We start from the raw sequence: 17960 nt of genomic DNA, 5'->3' as shown, positions 1-17960 counted from the left end.
CCTTCGCTCCATAGATGCTGCTGCACCCGCTGAGTTTCTCCAGCATTTCAGCATCTGCAGTTCCTTCTGAAACAGGCTGTTAATAGTATAAATGTTTAAATGTTTTATGTGTCATTCCCAACTGTCACTGTATGCCATGTTGTCACTTGCGGGCGGAGCACCAAGGCAAATTCCTTGTATGTGAATACTTGGCCAATAAACGTATTCGTTCATTCATAAAGCACAGATTTATATAAAAATATAAAATATGAAAAATGAGAGTGACATTGGTTCGCGGGAACTAATCCAGTGCATCGAGTGGACTTTGGACTTTGAACAATGGTGGCGCCCGCAAATGCAATAAATGCAAAATGAATTTCCCCAGACGTGACAAATAAACACCATTGAACCAGTCCACTAATGCCCACTCAGCATCCTGCAATGGGCCTCGTGGCTTCTCCTCTTGCACGAAAGCTGATTTATAAATGCAAGATCTGATGATCTTTGATTACTTTTTAATATTCTCCCGTTTTTAAAGTGTTAATAAATAAGCAGAAATGATTCAGCCTTTGCAACTCAAGGCAGCGACTAATGCTTCAGGGAACAGGTTTACAGTTCCTTCTAAGCCTCACGCTGCGGTTAATTTGAGGAAAATCTCCTCAAGTGTGTAGCTGGCGAGATTATGCACCCCTTACTGTTTTACATAAGCCAGGAAAGCCAAGCAGAAAAATGTCTTGGTGCATTTTCACCGCTGCAATGTGGGAGACGTCAGGAAAACGGATAATGCCCCTTATCCCAATTTACAAACTCGAGATAGTGGATTAAAAATGGATTTCGTTTTTCAGTTCGGTTTAGAGATACAGTGTGGGAAAAGGCACTTCGGCTCACCAGGTCTGCACCGACCAGCGATTATACTAGCTCTATCCTACACACTCGGGACAATTTATCTGCAATTAACCTACAAACTTGCACGTCTTTGGAGTGTGGGAGGCAGACGGTGTACCCGGAGGAAACCCACGCAGGTCACGGGCGAGGGAACGTACAAACTCCGTACAGACAGCACCCTCTCTGGTGCCATGAGGCAGCAGCTCTACAAATAAAACTGAATGCCAGAATTTATACCTGGAGTATTTATCATAGAAACATAGAAACATAGACAATAGGTGCAGGAGTAGAGGCCATTCGGCCCTTCGAGCCTGCACCATTCGCCATTCAATATGATCATGGCTGATCATCCAACTCAGTATCCTGTACCTGCCTTCTCTCCATACCCCATGATCCCTTTAGCCACAAGGGCCACATCTAACTCCCTCGTAAATATTAGCCAATGAACTGTGGCCTCAACTACCTTCTGTGGCAGAGAGTTCCACAGATTCACCACTCTCTGTGTGAAAAAATGTTTTTCTCATCTCGGTCCAAAAAGATTTCCCCACTTATCCTTAAACTGTGACCCCTTGTCCTGGACTTCCCCAACATCGGGAGCAATCTTCCTGCATCTAGCCTGTCCAACCCCTTAAGAATTTTGTAAGTTTCTATAAGTATCTCACTGTTTGTGCCAGGAGTTACTATTTATTTTCTCATCCTGGAACTCAAAGCTATTTTGTGTCACAGTCACCAGAAGCGTGAAGAGATAGCACTGGTCGCACACTATCTGAGATCTGGGTGAACAAGCAGGACAACAGTCTCCTTCACTAACTACTCAACGTTACTGAGTTTGATTTCCATTAGGGCCATCAAACCCCTGATCTTATGACAATAGACAATAGACAATAGGTGCAGGAGTAGGCCATTCGGCCCTTCGAGCCAGCACTGCCATTCAATGTGATCATGGCTGATCATCCCCAATCAGTACCCCATTCCTGCCTTCTCCCCATATCCACTGACTCCGCTATTTTTAAGAGCCCTATCTAGCTCTCTCTTGAAAGCATCCAGAGAACCCGCCTCCACCGCCCTCTGAGGCAGAGAATAGAAGGCAGAGGTAGAAAGGGATAGAAAAGATAGAATTAAGGTAGAGTAGAATCTACAGAACGTTTTTCCTTCTATTATTTATTATGTAAAAGAATATGTGTGTTATGATTGGGTTTATAATTTGTTTGGTTGTTTTGTTGTTTGTCTTTTGCACAAAAGTCCGCGAGCATTGCCACTTTCATTTCACTGCACATCTCGTATGTGTATGTGACAAATAAACTTGACTTGACTTGACTTGAGTTAGAAAGATTCTTGATTAGTACGGTTGTCAGGGGTTCTGGGGAGAAGGCAGGAGAATGGGGTTAGGAGGGAGAGAGATAGATCAGTCATGATTCAATGGCTGAGTAGACTTGATGGGCCGAATGGCCTAATTCTGCTTCTAGAACTAATGGCCTTCTGAACATGCGGCGTGGCATGAGATCACATCCTTGGTTCTCTCACTGACCTTGTCCAAGCTGCTGCCCACTGTTCTCCTCACAGCGTTCTGAGGGAGACTCACTAGCCCGCACGCATATCCCACGCGCGACCTTCAATAACAATTAGCTGGGTTGGAAGCGGGCTGACTCAGCACCGACTTGTTAATGAGAGTCAACTCAGTGTGTCTTCTGCTCAACGATGGGGAAAAAATAAATTAACTCCGTTTTCACAAGCCTTGTTAATTTCCACCTTATGTCCTCTAGTCTTTCCAACTTGAATAACTTGCTTACATCTCTATTATCCAGCACTCGAATAGGTCATATAATAATACAGTACAGCAGGTGAACAGGCCCTTCGGCCCACGGATGATCAGGGAATAACGTTTAGTCCACGAGCAAGGATAGTCCAAGGGTCACCAATAGACAATAGGCAATAGGTGCAGGAGAAGAGGCCATTCGGCCCTTCGAGCCAGCGCCGCCATTCAATGTGATCATGGCTGATCATCCCCAATCAGTACCCCGTTCCTGCCTTCTCCCCGTATCCCCTGACTCCGCTATTTTTAAGGGCCCTATCTAGCTCTCTCTTGAAAGCATCCAGCCCTTTGACACAGAGAATTCCACAGACTCACCGCTCTCTGGGAGGAAAAAAGTGTTTCCTCGTCTCCGTTCTAAATGGCTTACTCATTATTCTTAAACTGTGTGTGTGTGGCCCCTGGTTCTGGACTTGCCCAACAGCGGGAACATGTTTCCTGCCTCTAGCGTGTCCAAACCCTGAACAATCTTATATGTTTCAAAGAGGTAGATAGTAGTTCAGGTTCGCTCTCTGGACTCTAGCGTGACATTTCCACCTTGAGTAAACGGTTCTGTCCACCCCATCTATTCCTCACATAGTTTTATATCATGCACCTTGTTTGATTCAATGTAAAACAACACAAAATACTTTCGACTTTGTGACTCGGGGCATCTTGTGCAACATGAAAACACACACACACGCGCGCGCACACACACACACACACACACACACACACACACACACACACACACACACACACACACACACACACACACACACACACACACACACACACACACACACACACACCCCCACACACACACACACACACACACACACACACACACACCCCCCCACACACACACACACACACACACACACACACACACACACACGCACGCACGCACGCACGCACACACACACACACACACACACACACACACACACACACACACACACACACACACACACACACAAACACACACACACACACAGCCTTTCCCATTCACATCGACATCCCACGAGAGAACAAATGGTAAACTGCTTTCCGGAGAAAAGGTCGAGGTTTTTACACAGTTCTGCAAATGTCAGCTCGCTAATAAAAGCCACACAAGATGAGAAAACAAAAACAAAACAATGTTTTAATTGTAATTCAGTCCCAGTCCCTGATCAGCCAGTTAAGGATAGCTTCATGACAGAGATTCGTCATCTCATCGCTGCACAGGGGAAGCCACTCAGCCCATCTGATCCGAGCCATCTCATAACAACAATATAAACCCCAGAGGCCCAGGCTCGATCCTGACCTTGGGTGCTGTCTGTGTGGAGTTTGCACGTCCTCCCTTTGACCGTGTGGAGTTTCTCCAGTTGCTCCGGTTTCTTCCCACATCCAAAGACGTGGACTATCGGACTATCTGCCATCGGGCTTTATGTTTTAACTAATATTTAACTAAATGTAACTATATATAACTATACATATATATATATACACGCACACACGCACACACACGCACACACGCACGCACGCACGCACACACGCACACGCACGCACGCACGCACGCACGCACACACACACACACACACACACACACACACACACACACACACACACACACACACACACACACACACACACACACACACACACACACACACACACACACAAATACACATATAACTAAATATAACTGACTTATATAAGTAAATGTTTTTCTCTTTATCCTGCATCTGTACACTGTGGGCAGATTTATTGTAAGCAGCATAGTCATTCCACTGACTGCTTAGCACGAAACAAAAACGCTTTTCATTTTACACGTGACAAAACATGAAACTATCGAACTAACTAGTGGGTTTGTGGGTTTCCCCTTAGGGTGCAGGGTGTGGATGAGAACGTGGGATAACATAAACTAGTCTGAACGGGTGATCGATGGTTGGCATGGACTCGGTGGGCCGAAGGGCCTGTTTCCCTGCTGTACCTCTAAACTAAACACAGTTGGTCTCATTCTCCATTCCTTTCCCAAACCATCCAACGCTCATCCAGTTCCGTCTTTGATTTATTGAATTAAAAGACACAGCGTGGAAACAGGCCCTTCGGCCCACCAAGTCCAGGCTGTCCATCGATTACCCATTCACACTCGCTCTATGTGACCCCAGTTTTGCATTCTGTTCCTGCACACGAGGGGCAATGGAGGTGGGAGGAAACCAGGGCTCCCGAAGGAAACCCACGCGGTCTCAGGAAGAACGTGCAAACTCCACACAGACAGCAACTGAGGTCTGGATCGAACGCAGGTCTCAGGCATTGTGTGGTAGCAGTTCTACCAGCTGTGCCTCTGTGTCACCGTTGTATTCTCCTTACACCTGAATCCACATTCACCACAGTTCCACACTGAGTACACCAGCTCCACTAACGTATCAGATAGTTTTCCCCTACCGTCTCAGCCCTGATCACATTGAATGGCTCGAAGGGCCGAATGGCCAACTCCAGCACCTATTATCTTACAGCACCTAGGATCTTATAGAAACTTACAAAATTCTTAAGGGGTTGGACAGACTAGATGCAGGAAGATTGCTCCCGATGTTGGGGAAGTCCAGGACAAGGGGTCACAGCTTAAGGATAAGGGGGAAATCCTTTAAAACCGAGATGAGAAAAACTTTTTTCACACAGAGAGTGGTGAATCTCTGGAACTCTCTGCCACAGAGGGTAGTCGAGGCCACAGTTCATTGGCTATATTTAAGAGGGAGTTAGATGTGGCCCTTGTGGCTAAGGGGATCAGGGGGTATGGAGAGAAGGCAGGTATGGGATACTGAGTTGGATGATCAGCCATGATCATATTGAATGGCGGTGCAGGCTCGAAGGGCCGAATGGCCTACTCCTGCACCTAATTTCTATGTTTCTATGTCTATGTTTCTATTGTCTATTGTATCTAAATCAGTATCCCCGTCCATTGAGCCCACTGCAAACAAGAACCATTTCACTATTTACCTTACCTACATTGGCTAAACCTGTATCGTCTCATCTTGATAAGTCACAGGAGCAGAATTACACGACCATTCGGCCCATCGAGCTTACTCCACCATTCACCCAGGGCTGATATATCTCTCCCTCTCAACCCCAATCTCCTGCCTCCTCCCCATATCCCTGACACCCTTACTAATCATACATCTGTCAATCCTTGCTTTAAAAATACCCAATGACTTGGCCTCCAGTGCCGTCTGTGGCAGTGTCTGCGCCACAGATTCACCACCCTCTGGCTAAAGAAATTCCTCCTCATCTCCATTCTAAACATAGAAACATAGAAAATAGGTGCAGGAGTAGGCCATTCGGCCCTTCGAGCCTGCACCGCCATTCAATATGATCATGGCTGATCGTCCAACTCAGTATCCTGTACCTGCCTTCTCTCCATACCCCCTGATCCCTTTAGCCACAAGGGCCACAACTAACTCCCTCTTAACTATAGCCAATGAACTGGCCTCAACTACCTTCTGTGGCAGAGAATTCCACAGATTCACCACTCTCTGTGTGAAAAATGTTTTCCTCATCTCGGTCCTAAAAGATTTCCCCCTTATCCTTAAACTGTGACCCCTTGTTCTGGACCTCCCCAACATCGGGAACAATCTTCCTGCATCTAGCCTGTCCAACCCCTTAAGAATTTTAGTTTCTATAAAATCCCCCCTCAATCTTTTAAATTCCAGCGAGTACAAGCCGAGTCTATCCAGTCTTTCTTCATATGAAAGTCCTGACATCCCAGGAATCAGCCTGGTGAACCTTCTCTGTACTCCCTCTATGGCAAGAATGTCTTTCCACAGATTAGGCGACCAAAACTGTACACAATACTCCTGGTGTGGTCTCCCTGCAGTAGAACCTCCCTGCTCCTATACTCAGATCCCTTCGCTATGAATGCTAACATACCATTCGCTTTCTTCACTGCCTGCTGCACCTGCATGCCTACTTTCAATGACTGGTGTACCATGACACCCAGGTCTCGTTGCATCTCCCCTTTTCCTAATCGGCCACCATTCAGATAATAGTCTACTTTCCTGTTTTTGCCACCAAAGTGGATAACCTCACATTTATCCACATTATACTGCATCTGCCATGCATTTGCCCACTCACCCAGCCTATCTAAGTCACCTTGCAGCCTGCTAGCATCCGCCTCACAGCTAACACTGCCCCCCAGCTTCGTGTCATCCGCAAACTTGGAGATGTTGCATTCAATTCCCTCGTCCAAATCATTAATATATATGGTAAATAGCTGGGGTCCCAGCACTGAGCCTTGCGGTACCCCACTAGTATAAAGGTATGTCCTTTAGTTCTGAGGCTGTGCCCTCTGGTCCTAGACTCTCCCACTAGTGGAAACATCCTCTCTCCTGTCTCCTCCCCAAGGGGAACAAGGTCACGTTCTCTCGTCTAATCCTTCAGCTCAATGCCGCCTCTGCGCCCGAAACGGCCTCTGCCCTCCGCCCAGCGGTAAAGGTGATGTTGGTCCCTCCTCGCCTTCAGCCCTCCAAACCTTCCCCCCCTCGAGTCATAGCCACTCACCTCTGCTCCATGTGTTCCAGCCTGGTAAATGGGCGAGGGGGTCACACACTCCTTCACAGCTTCCACCAGCAAGGGCGCCCTGTGTCTCGGTTGGCAGGAGGCATGTTTCTATGGGGCAAGGCAGACAGTGACAGTTTGTGCTGTGTGCGGGGTTGGGGCTAACTAGTGGCTTAGCTGTACGCTCTTGCTGTGTGAACACAAGGACATCCCATAGAAAGGGGGCGCTACTTGGGGGGGGTGGGGGGGGTACCCCGTGGAAGGTGGGCGATGAGATGTTCCCGACGAGAGGGCCTGAACATCGGGCCGCCCGTAGCGGCAATCACGGGGGTCTCGGGAGGCTCCGACCACGGGTGAACATTGGGGAAGTTGACTGGACTTTGGTACATTCCCTCACAGTGGGGAACTTCAATGCCTCTGTGGGGATGTGGTGTTGTGGACTATTGTGTTCTGTGTTTGTGTGAGGTTTTTTTGGGGGGTTTTTTTGGGGAAAAATAATTTTGTTGGCTCTTCATTGAAGACAATGATAATAAATTAATTCAAATCAAATCAAATCAGATCCGAATGGTCAAGGACTTTCATACGAATGGCGTCTCCAACAGTGGCTTATTAGGTTTTCACGGACACAGCGCGGAAACAGGCCCTACGGCCCACCGAGTCCGCGCCGGCCAGCGATCACCCCTACGCACTAAGGACAATTTACAATGTTATCAAAGCCAATCCACCTGCAAACCTGCACGTCTTTGGAGGGTGGGAGGAAACCGGAGCGCCCGGAGAAAACCCACGTGGTCACAGGGAGAACGTACGGACAAGCCAACATAGTCAGGATGGAACCCGGGTCTCTGGCGCCGTGAGGCAGCAACTCTACCGCTGAGCAACCCACTGTTGCAATGTGTTCTGCTTATTCTAAGGGTTCCATGTCGGCCATTAACATTATATGTTTTCTATGATCATAATATCATAAGCTCACCCCTTGATTCCCATAGAATAAAGAATCGTTGCACAGAAGTCTATCCGCACACTAGGAAACCATCTAGGGTTCACTTTGAACAGCTGCTCCCACTGTGAGACTGCATTATGAGGATAGTGGAGAAAAAAGAGCAGGATTTAACATTACCATAGTCCAATATACCTCTCCCTCCGCCCAGGTCAATGGAAAATACTTTTCTCTTTAAACCCAGTGAATCCCAGCAGCTTTACTGAGCTAAACATAGAAACATAGAAATTAGGTGCAGGAGTAGGCCATTCGGCCCTTCGAGCTATTCAATATGATCATGGCTGATCATCCAACTCAGTATCCCGTACCTGCCTTCTCTCCATACCCCCTGATCCCCTTAGCCACAAGGGCCACATCTAACTCCCTCTTAAATATAGCCAATGAACTGGCCTCAACTACCCTCTGTGGCAGAGAGTTCCAGAGATTCACCACTCTCTGCATGAAAAAAGTTCTTCTCATCTCGGTTTTAAAGGATTTCCCCTTTATCCTTAAGCTGTGACCCCTTGTCCTGGACTTCCCTAACATCGGGAACAATCTTCCTGCATCTAGCCTGTCCAACCCCTTAAGAATTTTGTAAGTTTCTATAAGACAAGGAAGTGTTGACTGGCCTGGGTGAACATAGGCAGTCCCATACACTTGGGTTTGAGGTCGACTGCAGTTCAGTTCCCTCTTATTAACACTGCCAGCGAATCCACCAGCTACAGCATTGACCATGAGAGTGTGGATGCTATTTCTCTGCCTTGTAGATCATAAGATCTTGAATGGTAGGAGAAGAATCAGGCCATTCGGCCCCATCAGGTCTGCTCTGCCATTCAATCGTGGCTGATCTACCTCTCCTTCCTAACCCCGTTCTCCTGTCTTCTCCCCATCACCGCTGACACCCGTACTGGTCAAAGTAGGGCCCCTGTCCACTGGAACCTTGTCAGGCCGACTTCGAGGAGCCACGGAGAGTAGCCTAATTGTGCCGCAATGTCCACAGCCCGACCCTTCGCTCCGACCCAGCCCATCACCTCCACGCTCAAGGGTCAGCAATATTGGAGCGTGGTCTGGAATTGGTCTGGTCTATCTTGTTCATCCCCTCCCCCCTCCCCCCCCCCGCATTATCGTATCAAGGATGAAACCAAATAGGAAACTAGCTCTTCAGTGAGGAAGTGAAGCTAGGGTTAAGAAAGGTTGAGAAGAATACAGTCCAAATGCTGGCAGGTGGGACTAAGCTTAGATATGGGGCATCTTGGTCAGCATGGACTAGTTGGGCCGAAGGGCTTCTTTGCATGCTGGATGACTATAAGGAAGGGTATGTATGGATCCATGGAGGTGCCACAGGTAGAGCTACTGCCTCACAGCTACAACTGCCTGGGTTAATTCCTGACCTCCATGCTGTCCGTGTGGAGTTTGCACGTTCTCCCTGCATCTAAGCGGGTGCTGACGTTTCCTCCCACATTCCTAAGACGTCGGTTGAGTGGCCACTGTGAATCGCCCCTGGCGTTTGGAGAGAGGTGGAGTTTGAGGGACCAAGAAATGGGAACGTGAATAGATAGGATAGAATAGAATTAGTGTTGTAATGAGCGCGCGGGGTGGTCATCGTGAACTCGTCGGGTTGAAGGAGATCTCGATGCATGAACCTAACTGCACTAACTCTTGGTTCAATATCTAGGTGAGCTAGCGATCCTCAGTTTTACCCATCCCAGCATAGAATCTCGGTTAGGGAAGGGCAAGTGGCAGTCAAAAATAATTTTGGCTGGCGAATTACTATAGGTGATTTTTGGCAAAGGCAAACTGGGCCAAAGAGAGAAGAGAGTGGTCGGTCATTGGTCCTGTTTCCATGGGCTTTGACTTGCCCTTGTCGGAATTGACATCAAATAAGGAATCTGATAGCTTTCGGCATAAGCAAAATGCTTGGAAGGAATTGGCCGATGATTGGTATTAGTTATTGGCAGCGTAGTATATTATGGCCACATTGAAGGTAGGCATGCAGGTACAGCAGGCAGTAAAGAAAGCGAATGGTATGTTAGCTTTCATTGCAAAAGGATTTGAGTATAGGAGCAGAGAGGTTCTACTGCAGTTGTACAGGGTCTTGGTGAGAACACACCTGGAGGATTGCGTACAGTCTTGGTCTCCAAATCTGAGGAAGGACATTATTGCCATAGAGGGAGTGCAGAGAAGCTTCACCAGACTGATTCCTGGGATGTCAGGACTGTCTTATGAAGAAAGACTGGATAGACTTGGTTTATACTCTCTAGAATTTAGGAGACTGAGAGGGGATCTTATAGAAACTTACAAAATTCTTAAGGGGTTGGACAGGCTAGATGCAGGAAGATTGTTCCCGATGTTAGGGAAGTCCAGGACAAGGGGTCACAGCTTTAGGATAAAGGGGGAATCCTTTAAAACCGAGATGAGAAGAACTTTTTTCACACAGAGAGTGGTGAATCTCTGAAACTCTCTGCCACAGAGGGTAGTTGAGGCCAGTTCATTGGCTATATTTAAGAGGGAGTTAGATGTGGCCCCTTGTGGCTAAGGGGATCAGGGGGTATGGAGAGAAGGCAGGTACGGGATACTGAGTTGGATGATCAGCCATGATCATATTGAATGGCGGTGCAGGCTCGAAGGGCCGAATGGCCTACTCCTGCACCTAATTTCTATGTTTCTATGTTTCTATTTACTGAGATATAGTTGGAGCTGATGTGCACCGTGACCATCTTGCCAAAGCACTTCACGAAGGTGCAGGAGCCACCAGACGTGTAGTCATTACGGCTTGAGATTTAATCAACGAGCAATTCATGTAAGTAAAACGTATTCTGATTAATAACGACTAATTGAAGTCGGAGGAAACGTTTTTGCTCATGTTACTCGAACAGAATTTGTGATAAGTATGGGTAGAAGAGTCACAAATTAAACAGTTGTGTTTAAGAAGGAACTGCAGATGCTGGAAAATCAAAGTGCTGGAGAAACTCAGCGGGTGCGGCAGCATCTATGGAGCGAAGGAAATAGACAACGTTTCGGGACGAAACCCTACGGGTTTCGTCCCGAAACGTTGCCTATTTCCTATAGTGGAGATTGTTCAACTCTTTGAATGGAGACGAGTTGAGGCAGCATCTATGGAAAGAAGGAATAGGCGACATTTCAGGTCGAGACCCCTCTTCATTTTCACACAGTGAGAGTGGTGAATCTCTGGAACTCTCTGCCACAGAGGGTAGTTGAGGCCACAGTTCATTGGCTATATTTAAGAGGGAGTTAGATGTGGCCCTTGCGGCTAAGGGGATCAGGGGGTATGGAGAGAAGGCAGGTACGGGATACTGAGTTGGATGATCAGCCATGATCATATTGAATGGCGGTGCAGGCTCGAAGGGCCGAATGGCCTCTACTCCTGCACCTATTTTCTATGTTTCTATGTTTCAGACTATTGTCATTAGTTTCAAGTCGGTTTTCGAGTCAACTTAGAATCGAATGTGGCACAGTGGCGCAGTGGTAGATTTTTCTGCCAGATTCGATCCTGACTCCAGGGGGGGAAGGAAATGCAGGAGTCACTTGAGATTCGAGGAACCAATGTTCATGCCGCTGGGGTGTAAGCTGCCCAAGTGAAAAAACGAGGCGCTGTTCCTCCCGTTTGTGTGTTGGCCTCACTCTGACCCAGGATATGGGAGTGGGAAGGGGAGCCACAGTCGGGAGCCAGCCTAGATTTGATGGATCGCACGACATCTTTCTGCGGTGGAGCAGTTCTGCCAGCTGCCCTTCAAATCTCAAGGGACGACAGATGGCGCAATGGGCTAAGTGTTCAGCTGGCGACCGGAAGGTAGCCGGTTCGAATCCCGCTTGGTACGACATACTGTCGTTGTGTCCTTGGGGCAAGACACTTCACCCACCTTTGCCTGTGTGTAATGTAATGTAATTATGTGAAGCACTTTGGGGTCGATGCAAGTTGACTGAAAATGTGCTATATAAATAAGATTATTATTATTATTATTATTATTGTCCGACTCTGTAGCTCTGTACAACGAAACTGCGGAGAAATTGTCCGACATTAGGAGCATCTGCCGACGTCTGTATTCTCCGCAATTTCAAGCGTTAAGGCCTTCGGCTCTGATCGTTGATCTGGATCTGTCTGGAGTTTCAGGTGTGAGAGAAGGCAACAAGGCCTTGGGAATTTAATCCACAGTCGGTGGGCCTAAACAAGAGATATGGTGATAGCCACCCATTAGAGGCAGTGTCCACTTACAGCGAGGTAATTAGCAAGCATTAATTCATTTAACCTGCTGGTAGCATCATTGACCGGGATGAATTTCCACCCTAAGTCTTACTTCAAAAGAAGAATGTAAAGAAAGTGGACAATAGAGGGATATGGACAAGTAGGAACTGCACATTGCGTTTAAGAAGGAACTGCAGATGCTGGAAAATCGAAGGTAGACAAAAAAGCTGGAGAAACTCAGCGGGTGCAGCAGCATCTATGGAGCGAAGGAAAAAGGCAACGTTTCGGGCCGAAACCCTTGGGTTTCGGCCCGAAACGTTGCCTTTTTCCTAGGGACTGCACATGTTGGTTTACACCGAAGATAGACACAAAGTTGAACTTTCTTCCGGACAACGAAGTGAAAGGGTCACGGCTCTCTGAGCTGCAGCTCTACTCCAAGATGGCGGCGATGGCGTCATTTCCGGAGATCGCCAAGCCGGCTGCGATGACGCCATGTCCGGTCGGAGGCAAGATGGCGCTGCCCACAGAGTGCACGAGGTGTTGAAACATTGTAAAAAAAAAATGATAGGGCAAGTTATTTTCTAAATGAGGAGGAGCTGCGTTGTAATGCAATGCAAAGGGATCTAGGGGTATTAGTACATGAATCACTGAAAGTTAGTATGCAGGTGCAGCAAGCAATCAGGAAGGCCAATGGAGTTTTGGCCTTTATTATTAGGGGGATTGAGTATAAAAACACGGAGGTCTTGCTGCAGCTGTACACAGTATTAGTGAGACCACATTTGGAATACTGTGTACAGTTCTGGGGTCCATACTTAAGAAAGGATGTACTAGCCCTGGAGGCAGTGCAGCGAAGGTTTACAAGATTAATTCCTGCAATGAGGGGATTGACATATGAGGAAAGGTTAAGTAGGCTGGAACTCTACTCTTTGGAGTTTAGAAGAATGAGAGGCGATCTCATTGAAACATATAAGATCGTGAGGGGCCTTGATCGGGTGGATGCACCGAGGATGTTCCCAATGATCGGGGAAACTAGAACTAGGGGACATAGTTGCAGAATAAGGGGGGGCTCTTTTAAAACTGAGATGAGGAAGAACTTCTTCACCCAGAGGGTGGTTAATTTATGGAATTCACTGCCCCAGGGAGCAGTGGAAGCAGAAACTTTAAATATATTTAAGACTAAAATAGATGGTTTTTTTAGCTGCCAAGGGGATAAGGGGCTACGGGGAGAGGGCAGGGATATGGACCTAGGTATGGTTAGTATAGTAAGACCTGAGTGATCTCCTGGACAAGTGTCGATCGCCTGGATTGGGGTCGGAGAGGAATTTCCCGGATTTTTTTCCCGAATTGGACCTGGGTTTTTATCCGTTTTTTTGCCTCCCCCAGGAGATCACGAGGTTCTTGGGGTGGAGAGGGGTGATAGCGGTATAAAGGGGAGGGTAGTGTCTTGTGTTCTGTGTCTTGTGTCTACTGTTTGTGGGTAAGTGTGTCTGTTTAGTGTTCAGCCATGAGCGAATGGCGGTGCGGGCTCGACGGACCTGGTGGTCTACTCTCGCACCTACTTTCTATGTGTCTATGTTTCTAAAATGCCAGTGTAACTCAGCGGGACAGGCAGCATCTCTGGAGAGAAGGAGTGTCTGTATCGAGTTTGTACATTTCCCCTGACGGCGTGGGTTTTCTGCTGCCCCCCCCCCCCCCGTCCCACTTAGGAAACCTGAACGGAGACCTCTGGAGACTTTGCGCCCCACCCAAGGTTTCCGTACGGTTCCCCCGGAGGTTGCAGGTGGTTGCCGGAGGTTGCAGGTAGTGGAGGCAGGTCGGGAGACTGACTAAAAACCTCCGCACGGAACCGCACGGAAACCTTGGGCGGGGCGCAAAGTCTCCAGAGGTTTCCGTTCAGGTTTCCTAAGTGGGACGGGGGTGCATATGGTTTCAAACCAACAGAATTCCCACTGGAGTGGGAAAAGTAAAGATAGTCCAAAGGGACCAAGGAAGGAGATCCAATTTGAACATGCACAACTCTTGTAAACCCCTGTCTCACGGTGCGGGTCCATCCACCAGTGATCCCGAGTTTAAAACTCAATCAAACTCGTGGTAATCACGTAGATTTAACGTAGCGGGAACGTCGCAACTCGCAACGCTAACGGCAGGTATTTGGGCAACTTGTTAACTCGTGAAAATCTTGCAACACGATGAAAGATTTCCTTCCACGAGTCAAATTTACTCTTGAAGTAAAAATGTTACGTTTTTAAACTCGTTGTAAGAACATTAGTAGCCCGTGAGTTTACCGTGGTGACTCGTGGGCACTCAGCGGGACAGGCAGCATCTCTGTTTGAGCGAAGGAATGGGTGACGGGATGACGTGTCCAAAAGACACAGCGAGTGTGGCATGAAGTTACACTTCTCCAAGGGCGTCCGCCTTATGGTGGTGGAGAGGCGATGGTGTGTGTGTGTGTGTGTGTGTGTGTGTGTGTGTGTGTGTGTGTGTGTGCGTGCGTGCGTGCGTGTGTGTGTATGTGTGCGTGCGTGCGTGTGTGTGTATGTGTGCGTGCGTGCGTGTGTGTGTGCGTGCGTGCGTGTGTGTGTGCCGCAGATCCTGAGACCTGAAGTGTCTGGAGCTGCGATCCTGGATGGGTCCCCCAGGTCGAGGTGGGAGATCCCGGAACAAGCGCGGCTCAAGAAGAAGACCTCGACGGGGGCAACGGGTGTTGAGGCCGGCCCACGTGCGTTCCGGTGCTGGCTGAGAACAAAGGGGGACCGGGACCAGGCGTGATGGGACAGTCGAGAGGGAGAACAAAAACGGGGACCTGGACTGGGGGGGTGGGAGGGGGGGGATGACCGAGAACTCACGGGGACCACAAATGGAAGGTGTTAAATGTGGTTTGCGTACAAGGTTTGCCGCCCTTTACATAGCGACACTTTGCATACCTTATGTGTGGCCAAATAAAGAATATCTTGTAACGGCGCATGCAGGTATCGAACCCGGCGTTGGGAAGCCGCGGTCACGTGACTCGGGAGGGGCTGCTTGTTTTCGCGCGGCAGTTCGGCGCTGACCACCGCCGTTGCGGCCAGACCCGTCAAGAGCGCCTGTATACTGAAGAGTGAGTTTTCGAACAAAAATCTGTTTAAAAGTTCAGTTGTCGTTCTTGCGATCGCCCGAATCTTGTCGCACGTGGCAATAAAGTATCTTTCACATGCAGGGGTGGCGTCTGGCGGAGATCCACGGCGTCTGAGAAGGGGGGGAAGGGGTCTGCAGCGGGGGAGAGACTCCCAGTCGCGGTGGAGTTCTTGCCGTTTTACCCAGGTCCGCCTCTGTCAAGGACCTTGTGATAACAATGTTACAATACCTACCTTCAGCGGGGTTTTTTTTAATCGTCTAAGAACGGAAGTCAGAACGATTTTTCTGCAGCAGCTTAACAGCCTGAGGAAGTTTGCCTCCAACAGGCAGGAGAAAAACGGCATTTTAATCCCGCTCCCCCCCCCTCAAAGGCGCCAAAGTCGCGCATGCGGCCAGTGGCAGAACTGCAGTGCCGCTGAAGGTAAGTTTTGTAAGATATGAACGTGAATTAGGTGTCAAACTAAACTTCTTTTTATGCTTTATCTGATGGGATCAATTGCAGACTTGATTTTTTAAATCTCAAAATTTTGCAACATTGCTATTTGTGATGGTCTCCCCTCGTTAGGAGACGTCACACACAGACGTCCAACTGGAGGGACATCGCGCAGAAGGGACACACCAGATGGACAATCAAATTCAACCTCCAGCGATCACCAATGATGATAATGACTTGACCTACAGACCACAACATCAACCAAGATCTGCCAGTGTAGGAAGGAACTGCAGATGCTGGTTTAAAGTCTGATGGAGGGTCTCGGCCCGAAACGTCACCCATTCCTTCTCTCCAGAGAGATGCTGCCTGTCCCGCTGAGTCACTCCGGCTTTTTTGGTCTCCAAATCTGAGGAAGGACATTATTGCCATAGAGGGAGTGCAGAGAAGGTTCACCAGACTGATTCCTGGGATGTCAGGACTGTCTTATGAAGAAAGACTGGATAGACTTGGTTTATACTCGCTAGAATTTAGGAGATTGAGAGGGGATCTTATAGAAACTTACAAAATTCTTAAGGGGTTGGACAGGCTAGATGCAGGAAGATTGCTCCCGATGTTGGGGAAGTCCAGGACAAGGGGTCATAGCTTAAGGATAAGGGGGAAATCCTTTAAAACCGAGATGAGAAGAACTTTTTTCACACAGAGAGTGGTGAATCTCTGGAACTCTCTGCCACAGAGGGTAGTCGAGGCCACAGTTCATTGGCTATATTTAAGAGGGAGTTAGATGTGGCCCTTGTGGGATCAGAGGGTATGGAGAGAAGGCAGGTACGGGATACTGAGTTGGATGATCAGCCATGATCATATTGAATGGCGGTGCAGGCTCGAAGGGCCGAATGGCCTCTACTCCTGCACCTATTGTCTATGTTTCTATGTTTTTTGCGTCTACCTAAAGGTCTGCTCGTCATCGGTCCAGTTCTGTGCTTCCATCTTTGGCCGGGGGTAGGAAAGCCTCAGGAAGAACATGGGAAGCATTTACCAGGAAGGCGGGACAGAGAAGGGAGAGTTCCGCTCCAAACACATGCTAGGCAGCCGAAGATGACTCTCCTCGTGAGTTGGAGCACGGTTCAAAATTGTGATGGATCGAAACAAAGTGAATACAGAGAAACCATTGCATTTGGAGGAAGAGTCGGGACTGGGGCCCACAGATTTGAGGTGAATGGTTCACAAGATGCACAAGGTGCTGTGAAGAATAATTTCCATGCAGCATGTAAGTTTGATCAGAGACATACTGCCTGGGAGAAAGATTCTGCAGTGCCTTTCAAAAAGGGTAAGGATTCGAATGTAAAGAAATATTGCCACAGGGAAACAGGGGCTGACTGGATGGTTCTTATAAATCATTGGGAAAGGGTCAATGGAAGGGGTGGCCTCTCTCCTTTTTTCTCTCTCCTCTCCTCTCCTCCCTCTCTCGTCTCGTCTCTTCTCCTCTCCTCTCCTCCCTCCCCTCGTCTCCTCTCCTCCCTCCCCTCGTCTCCTCTCCTCCCTCCTCTCTCTCCCTTGTCTCCTCTCCTCTCCACCTCTCCTCTCCTCTCTCCTCTCCTCTCCTCCCTCATCTCCCTCCCTCGTCTCCTCTCCTCCCTCTCTCCTCTTTCCTCTCTCCTCTCCTCCCTCATCTCCCCTCCTCTCCCTCCCTCCTCTCTCTCCCTTGTCTCCTCTCCTCCCTCCTCTCTCTCCCTTGTCTCCTCTCCTCTCCTCTCCACCTCTCCTCTCCCCCCTCTCTCCTCTCCTCTCCTCCCTCCTCTCTCTCCCTCGTCTCCTCTCCCCCTCCCCTCTCCTCCCTCTCCCCTCTTTCCTCTCTCCTCCCCTCTCCTCCCTCGTCTCCCGTCCTCTCCCTCCCTCCTCTCTCTCCCTCCCTCGTCTCCTCTACAACCTCTCCTCTCCACCTCTCCTCTCCTCCCCTCTCTCATCTCCCTCTCTCTCTCTCTCTCTCTCTCTCTCGTCTCGTCTCCTCTCCACCTCTCTCCTCTCTCTCTCTCTCTCTCTCGTCTCC

The 17960-nt window shown here is 48.6% G+C and overlaps 1 protein-coding gene across 5 annotated transcripts in view; it reads right to left on the bottom strand.

Moving 5' to 3' along the window:
* srcin1a (SRC kinase signaling inhibitor 1a) overlaps positions 1-17960 on the bottom strand; it is a 322417-nt gene that overhangs the window by 191386 nt on the left and 113071 nt on the right. For all 5 annotated transcript variants that reach the window (XM_055656823.1, XM_055656821.1, XM_055656827.1 and 2 more), the window contains one exon: positions 7193-7300. Coding sequence is in view for 4 of the 5 variants with exons in the window: in XM_055656821.1 (XP_055512796.1) it covers positions 7193-7300 (108 nt within the window). In the remaining variant the exon portion in view is untranslated. The remainder of the gene's footprint in view (positions 1-7192; positions 7301-17960) is intronic.

The sequence above is a fragment of the Leucoraja erinacea genome, chromosome 27, assembly GCF_028641065.1.
Source record: "Leucoraja erinacea ecotype New England chromosome 27, Leri_hhj_1, whole genome shotgun sequence".
In the NCBI taxonomy this organism is placed as follows: Eukaryota; Metazoa; Chordata; class Chondrichthyes; order Rajiformes; family Rajidae; genus Leucoraja; species Leucoraja erinaceus.
The sequence above is the reverse complement of the archived record's forward strand: the minus strand, read 5'-3'. Positions and strand labels throughout refer to the sequence as shown.